The 8,605-nt window shown below is 53.5% G+C and overlaps 1 protein-coding gene across 1 annotated transcript; it reads left to right on the top strand.

The window, feature by feature from the left end:
• Positions 1-428: 428 nt before the first annotated feature.
• On the top strand, positions 429-7,068 carry FOXA1 (forkhead box A1). Its single transcript, XM_041760232.1, is given in 3 exon segments — positions 429-1,451; positions 3,873-4,655; positions 4,658-7,068. Coding segments are annotated over 3 exon segments (1,440 nt in total). The 5' UTR covers positions 429-1,379; the 3' UTR covers positions 5,243-7,068.
• The last annotated feature ends 1,537 nt before the right edge of the window (positions 7,069-8,605 follow it).

Consider the following 8,605-nt stretch of genomic DNA (forward strand, 5'->3'; position numbering starts at 1 on the left):
CCGAGCAGATGCATTCCCGCGCCTCCGTTCCTGCTCTCCCAGTTAACGCGCGCGTTTAGGGAGCTGTCCCCTCCCCCTGACCTTTCCCTATCGGAAACCAGACGGTCGCCACCAGCTCAGTCCCCGGGGCTGCGAAAGGGGGGCAGGAGGAGGAGCTGGGCATAGGAGGAGCGCCCGACTCGGGTGCGCCTGCCCTATCACACAGACATCTGTTCTCAGTCTCTTCCTCTTTATGATCGCTACAGATGACAAGGGAAGTAGAGCGGACCGAGGCGGAAAAAAAAAAAAAAAAGTTATGTCATAAAGATATAAAACGGTGCTGTGACTCACCTGCTCTTAGCCGCAGGTACGGGTTTCGTGGCAGCGTCTCCCTCCACTCTGCTAGCCAGGAGCCCAGATAGGCCTAACGTCACTCGGCTAGGTTGACTCAGATGGCCGAGTTTCTAGTGAAAGGGCAAAATTGGGGCTTTCTCCTTTTTTCAAGCCTGAAGTCGGGGGAGGGGGATGGTCTGTATTCTCCAATCTCCCGGGGTTGAACTTTGGGTCTGTAATGAGTACAGTGGGGGCTGGAAGCCGACAGAAGAGCAGGAGGGGCGCGGGATGGGGCTGCAGTCGGCGGCCCCCGGAAGACGGTGGGTCCCCCTGGAGAGGGGCCCTGGGGTCATTTAGCTGGCACGGCTCTGCCAGCCGGGGCTCCAGCGCCACCGCCCCCACCCCGTCTCCGGCTGCGTGATTCCTATCCAGAACCCTCGTTAGCTAGCCCGGCCCCGCCTATTTTTCTTTTTTCCTTTTCCAAAGGGGGTTACCCCCTCCCATCCCATTTCCCTCTTCCCCCAGGCTCCGGGCTTAAACCAATTACGCTGCTTTGCAAACAAAGTGAGGGCCGGGTTTGAGGGAGGGGGCGCGGCGGGAGGGGGCGCAGGGGGCGCGCGGCGGCAGCGCGGCTGGGCGGGAGGCGCGGCGGCTGGACTGGCGGGCGGCCGCCTCGCAGGTGCACCTCGGGCTTTGTAGGTGCGAGCGTCTTTGTGCGGCGGACAAATGGGGAGAGGACGAGGAGGTGGGCACTCGAGCGACGTAAGATCCACATCAGCTCAACTGCACTCCTCTCGCAGAGGCCGCCCGCTCACTTCCCGCGGAGGCGCTCCCGGGCGCCGCGCTCCGCGGCCGCCGCCTGCCCCCGCCCGCCGCGCCGCCTCCGCCTCCGCCGCGCACGCCGCGCCCCGCAGCGCCGGGCTTCCTCCTCGCCCGGGTGGCGTTGGGCCGGCGCGGGCGCTCGGGTGACTGCAGCGGCTCGGCTCCCCGCCCCCAGCCCTGCGCCGCGCGGCCGCCCGTCGCTTCGCACAGGGCTGGATGGTTGCTCTGGGCAGGGTGGCTCCAGGATGTTAGGGACTGTGAAGATGGAAGGGCATGAGAGCAGCGACTGGAACAGCTACTACGCGGACACACAGGAGGTGAGAGGCGGGCAGCAGGCGGGACGCTCCCGGAACCCGAGCGGGAGGAGGCCCCGAGAGGCGGGCGCCCGACCTGACCGGGTGGGCGGCTGGCGGGCCGGGGGCGCCTGCTCCGTGCGGTTGCTGCGTGCCCACCCGATGCGCTCCCGGACAGGCCTGGGCCGAGCCTCGGAGCCGGATCCGCTGCCCCGCGGGGAAGGCTGGGTCCAGGCGCTCGACGTTTGGAGCCGGCCGGAGGGGTTTTAGGAAACTCGGGGCTTTGAAAGCGCCCGCTCCGGAAAGCGCTCGCCTCCTCCCTGCGGAGAGCGGGAGCCGGAACCAGGCCCGGGGTGCCGCGGGTTGGCGGGCGGGCGCCGCCAAGAGTTGGAGGGAACTCTAGTTCTGGAAAAGACAGGAGTTCTCCAGCAGGGCGGTCTCTTCCTCCCACGGCTGAATTCGCAGATGCCTTCGGATGAAAGCGCGATGCCGTTAAGTTGAGCGTCTTAATAATGGATCGGTTCCGAAATTTGATAAAAACTTCTTTAAAAGCCCTGTTTGGGGAGAAGTGTGCTCGTTCTATCCTAGAACCGCTGGGTGGCGCTGGTGCGAACCGACTCTGCCTCCAGCACCCCGAACGGAGAACCTGTTTCTCTTCATTGTCCCCTTGGTGGCACGTTCGTGTGGTTTATTTTACAATGTGCACAAAGGGATTGTGAGGAAAACCAGGTACAGGCAGGACCACCACCTACTAAAAGTATTTCTCTAGAAACAGCTGGAGATCACCCGCCAAAAGTTCACCGTTATTAAAAACGCTTATTGAAATGGCCTTCGATAATCCTGGGGAAAGGAAAAGACCAAAAAAAAAAAAAAAAAAAAGTAAAACGAAAGTAAAAATTACTTAAAGACATGGACAGAAAAATATAGAATCAGTAAATATTTTTATGGTAATTAATTTATTTAGATTTGTATATTTATATACTCACAAACTTAGCTTACCTTTATTTGCATACCATAGCAGCCTGTGCCTAGTTAAATTTATACACCTTTTATGTTTTCAAATGAAATTGTACTTGCTGTTGAAAATATTTTAAGGATATTATTTTTATTAAATTATCAGAGAAGTTTTCATGTTTCTGGACTCTATTTTTTTTAAAACATATATAGTGCATTCCCAAATTGCTATTGATAAGGTTTTTTCTCCTACTGATAATTAAAAAAAAAAAAAAAAGAGCTCAGAACTCTTCTTCGGGGTTTAATTCGGATGCAGACATCTCAGCCTGCTAGTTAATGAAGTTCCCTATGGAAAGAACTTCTTTACAGGTTAAAGCTGAGAAGTGGGAAATAGAATAGCGTTAAGGGAAAATAGACTTTGATTTTATGTATTTAAAGTGGGATTTTAAAGCCAAGCTTTGAAACAATCCACAGCAACGTATCAGTACCGGAATACAAAATACACCGTTTTGACAAATTATGTCACCAAAATTCTCAAATACTATAGGGCGGGCTGGAAACAGATAAGGAAATTGGTGCAACTTTTTGAATGGCTTAAAGAGATGTAAAGTCATGTGAAAGTGAAGCGTGGTGCATGCATATTCTTATGCGCTGCTCCTTTCCCCTTCTCCTCTTGTAGTTCTCTTTTTAATCTTTTCCCAAAACTTATTTAACTTCTGAGCTTCTTTCCCGTTTAATAGTACAGTTGCCACAAGTAGATGGAAAGCAGGCCTCCTAAACGTATTAATAACGAAAAGTCACCATTTGGGGAAACCTGCTAAGGCGGCAAAGCCAGATGCTGAAAAATGGATGGTCATATGGCCACGAATGATTAGTTCTATCGGGGAGATTAGTTGTATCTGGCAGCCTCCCCGCACGGCCCGGCCCGCCGAGGCCCCTGTGTGGTCAGCCCGGCCTAGCCGGCTTAGGCGAAGCAGGCGCAGCGCTGGTGCTCCGTGGCCCTCCCCCGGGGCGGGGGGGGGGGCTGTCCCGCCCAACCCAACGCACCCGCTACGGTGGGGGTGGATAAGCGGAGTCGGGGAATGATTGTATTTTCGGAGTTTAACTCCTTTTAACAAAAGGGCTTTGCTGAGGCCCGTCGGGGGTGGAGACTGGGATCCCAACCGGCGTGGATGGTGGATGCAGAAGGCGACGGAGGGGCCCTGGAGTCAGCCCCCGAGCCTGGCATGTAAGGCGATTACACGTCTTCCCGGGGACATGTTTTCGGGGGGCGCTCGTCTTTCATGCCTGCCGCGATAAGATCCCCCCCCGCTGCGCAGGCCACGGCGCTGCTGGCTCCGGGGAGGGCGCCTGGCGGTTCGCCCGGGCGGGGGGCCCCGGGCTTGGCGGCCCTGCTGGGCCCGGCCGGCCCGGGTCTGCCCCCGCCGGGCCGCGCGCTCGCACCACTAACCCCGCCCTTCGGGGCCTCTCCGCTCGCTGTCTCCGCCGCAGGCCTACTCCTCCGTGCCGGTCAGCAACATGAACTCGGGCCTGGGCTCCATGAACTCCATGAACACCTACATGACCATGAACACCATGACCACCAGCGGCAACATGACGCCGGCCTCGTTCAACATGTCCTACGCGAACCCGGGCCTGGGCGCCGGCCTGAGCCCGGGCGCCGTGGCGGGCATGGCGGGCGGCTCGGCGGGCTCCATGAACAGCATGACGGCGGCGGGCGTGACGGCCATGGGCGCGGCGCTGAGCCCCGGCGGCATGGGCGCCATGGGCGCGCAGCCCGCGGCCTCCATGAACGGCCTGGGCCCCTACGCGGCCGCCATGAACCCGTGCATGAGCCCCATGGGGTACGCGCCGTCCAACCTGGGCCGCAGCCGCGCGGGCGGCGGCGGCGACGCCAAGACGTTCAAGCGCAGCTACCCGCACGCCAAGCCGCCCTACTCGTACATCTCGCTCATCACCATGGCCATCCAGCAGGCGCCCAGCAAGATGCTCACGCTGAGCGAGATCTACCAGTGGATCATGGACCTCTTCCCCTACTACCGGCAGAACCAGCAGCGCTGGCAGAACTCCATTCGGCACTCGCTCTCCTTCAACGACTGCTTCGTCAAGGTGGCGCGCTCGCCGGACAAGCCGGGCAAGGGCTCCTACTGGACGCTGCACCCGGACTCCGGCAACATGTTCGAGAACGGCTGTTACTTGCGCCGCCAGAAGCGCTTCAAGTGCGAGAAGCAGCCGGGGGCCGCGGGCGGGGGCGGGGGCGGCGGCGGCGGGGCGGCGGCGGCGGCGGCGGCGGCGGCGGAGCCAAGGGCGGTCCCGAGAGCCGCAAGGACCCCTCGAGCGCCGCCAACCCCAGCGCCAGCTCGCCGCTGCACCGGGGCGTGCACGGCAAGGCGGGCCAGCTAGAGGGCGCGCCGGGCCCCGGGCCGGCCGCCAGCCCCCAGACTCTGGACCACGGCGGGGCGACGGCAACAGGGGGCGCCTCGGAGTTGAAGACTCCACCCTCCTCGGCGGCGCCCCCGATCAGCGCCGGGCCCGGGGCGCTGGTGTCTGTGCCCCCCTCCCACCCGGCGCATGGCCTGGCACCCCACGAGTCCCAGCTGCACCTGAAAGGGGACCCCCATTACTCTTTCAACCACCCCTTCTCCATCAACAACCTCATGTCCTCCTCGGAGCAGCAGCACAAGCTGGACTTCAAGGCCTATGAGCAGGCACTACAGTACTCGCCCTACGGCGCCGCGTTGCCCGCCAGCCTGCCCCTCGGCAGCGCCTCGGTGGCCGCCAGGAGCCCCATCGAGCCCTCAGCCCTGGAGCCGGCCTACTACCAAGGTGTGTATTCCAGACCCGTCTTAAACACTTCCTAGCTCCGTGGGACTGGGGGTTTGTCTGGCATGGCCATGCTGGTAGCAAGAGAGACAGAGCGAGCGAGAGAGAGCGAGAGAGAGCGAGAGAGCGAGCGAGAGCGGGAGAGAGCGAGAGCGAGAGAGAAATCAACAACAAACAAAACCACACATACCAAGCTGACAACAGCATAAGAAAATCCCAACTGTTTTTATTTCATTTGTGTGTCTGTGTGTGTGTGTGCACAATCTTTTCCCCAGTGCAAAGGACTGTTACTTTGTTATTGTATTCAGAATGCCTTGTGTATATTATTACAAAGAAAACCAATCCCAAACCAACAAAATTTTTCCCTGCAAAGTTTAACAATCCACAAATGTATATATAAAATCCTTCTACTATCCTTATTCCTCTCCCTTTCTTCCCTCTTTCTCCTCCAGACACATTCTGGTCTGGGCAGGGTTTATTTAAAAAAAGAAAAAAAAGAAAGAAAGACGGTCAAACTTGTAAAATATTTGTTTGTGCTTCCCCACCCCCACCGCACCCCCTCCTCGCCTGACCCTCCACAAGTTTACAGGTCTATGGCAATACTCTTAACCATAAGAACTGAAAGGGTGAAGAAACAAGTAGACGCTAGGGGCTATTGAAAACATTTGAAGGACGATACTGCTCTTATGCAGCAAAACAAACTAATTATAAACATCAGAGCCATTTGTCGTTCAGCTTACATTTCTGATACATTCAAATAGCAGATGTCTTAAAATGAAATACATATATATTATGTACCAACTCATTTATGCACATGCTCAAATCTGTAGACATCCTCCGTATATTTGCATAACATATAGACGTAATAGGTAGGTGATACACATGCTACATTTTCAAGAGTTGCCTGACCAAGAAGTTACAAAGACACCCTCCTCCCTTGTCCTCTCCACCCAAGTATAGCCCTGAGAATCAATTCCTCAAGAATTGCCATCCTCAATAACTCTGCTCCTTGCTTTGCAGAGTGCCATTGTCATGTCATTTTGAGGTCATAATAACATGTATAAAATTAGCTTCTATGTATCTATACCATTTAAATAATATTTTTTTCCAGGAAAAAGGGAATATTACAATGTTGGAGGAGAGATAAGTTATAGGGAGTGGTATTTCAAAATTTGGTCCAAGATTCCAAAATCTAACTGATTGTGGCCATTTTAATTATTGCCATCGTGTGCTTGTTTCATTCAGTGTTAATGCACTTTTCACAGTTGGACATGGTGTTAGTATAGCCAGACGGGTTTCATTATTCTTCTTTGCTTTCTCAATGTTAATTTATTGCATGGTTTATTCCTTCTTTTTCTTTATAGTTGAAATTGCTTTAAATGATGGTTAAAATTACAAATTAAAAATGTTAATTTTATCAATGTGATTGTAATTAAAATATTTTGATTTAAATAACGAAAATGATACATTTTAAGCCGTGGAATATGTTCTTGATCATTTGCAGTTAAGGACTTTAAATAAATCAAATGTTAACAAAAAAGTATTTCTGTTATTTTCCTCAATTAAATCCAAAGTAAGTATTCTGAATATGGTATTTTCCAAAGTCCAATACTGAATATAAATGACAAAAAGGAAGATGATCTAAAACAAAATTGTATTATGTTTATTATATGAATGTGAAGATAGTAAAAAAAAAAGTCAAATTCAATAACAGTGGGTATATAAATTGATTTAATATCCCAAGAATTGAGGTTTTTTAAGATTATTTATTCCCAGTAATGTTTAACTTTTGACATGAGCTTAAGCCCTCTCTGTTTCCTTTGAGTCTGTCCACAATGAAATCAAATTCATTAATATAACTACATTTCCTCCTTCCCCAATGTATAATTTTCCTTTATCTGAGAAGTATTCTGGTGAGAATAAAATATCAGATGTGGCTGATAAAATTAAGTTGTCTGCAATAGAGAATCCTGAACTCTTTTTTTTTTTTTTTTCCACTAAAAGAGAAACAAAACTTAACCATCACGGTAGCTTTGGAGGGGGCCAGGGAGAGTCGAGTTAAATCACTCCTGCAGGGGAAGCTTTGTGCCACCAGGACATTTCGTGGTAGCTGCTGTTTTGTATTTTGTGAAGCCACTTTTAAAAATACTGTTTCTAAAAATATCATTCCTGAGAACTTAAAGCTGATGATTTGTTTGCCTTCTAAGAAGCTTTTAAATGCAACTTCACACCCCTACAGTTGCTTGAGATCACAAAATCATTAATCTCCTTTGATAGTAGGCTCACTTTCCAGTCCACCTATTTCTTTGTAAGTCTTGTTCGGATTGACATCAACAATAACAACACCAGCCCAAGCAGAGGCCAGCCTGCCTGAGCCCTTGTGTATGAACTCCATCCTCGCCAGGGCTTGAACTTGGACAGTCTTTACTTTGATCGCCCCACTCCACACTGCGGACAAGATAAAAAGAGCTGTGTGAGTCCCTTAATTATCGCGTAATTGCCTCCCCAGATGAGAGAAGGGGTGGCATGTAGCACTTGAGAAAAATCCAGAAATCCCATCCCTCCCCCCGCACTTCAGCTAATGAAAGGAGGAGAGGGAAATAACTGGTTTGAATAATTTAAAAATCTAATTTGGAGGCCCTTTGGAAGGACTTTAAAGTCCCAAAGAGAGGGAAACACTTTCAAACTCAAAAGTTATTTATGTTTGTATAGCGGGCAAACAAATGTTGGCAAATTCGAATTCCAAATGTCACTAAGGTCGTGAGTTGGGGCCGAGGCATTTTACCAGCCTCCCCGAATCTAACTCGTCTGACTTTCCGCGCGTCCCCCTCGGTGTTAGAGACGGTCCCTCCGTCTCTAACACATTAGCAACGTCCAAGTCTTGCCCTCACCCACCAGGCTGAAACCGGGCCCAGGTCTCTCTCTCTCTCCCTCTCTCCCTTGGCAGAGACTTTTTCTGGGCTGGTGGGGGGCGAGGCGCCGCGGGCTGCTGGCGGAGGCCGCCCTGGAAGCCTGCCTGGGCAGCCGGAGCGGTGGGGACGCGCGGAGCTGGGGCTTCCCACGCGCTTTCCCGCCGCCTGTGGGCAGTGAAGCCTCCGAGCACCTTGCGCGCGTTCGCCGCGCCCCGGGGACCTGCGCCCCGCGCCTTAGGATGCGCGCCGAGGGGGGCCCGGGCCGGCGGGTGCCGGGAACAGGGGGACAGAGGAGGACCGCGGGCATCTTGGGGTGACAGGTGCAGTTAGTTCTTTATTGTTTGGGCATCTTCCCCCCTAGCGAATAAATCTTCCGAGGCTCCCGAGACCCAAAAGTCAACAAAGGCCGGGCGTCGCTGTACCGCGGCGGCGGCTCCCGCTGCGTAATCCCTTCCTCGGAAACCGGCCGGAGCTGGGGCGCCGCGCCCC

This window comes from Vulpes lagopus, chromosome 6, assembly GCF_018345385.1.
Source record: "Vulpes lagopus strain Blue_001 chromosome 6, ASM1834538v1, whole genome shotgun sequence".
NCBI lineage: Eukaryota > Metazoa > Chordata > Mammalia > Carnivora > Canidae > Vulpes > Vulpes lagopus.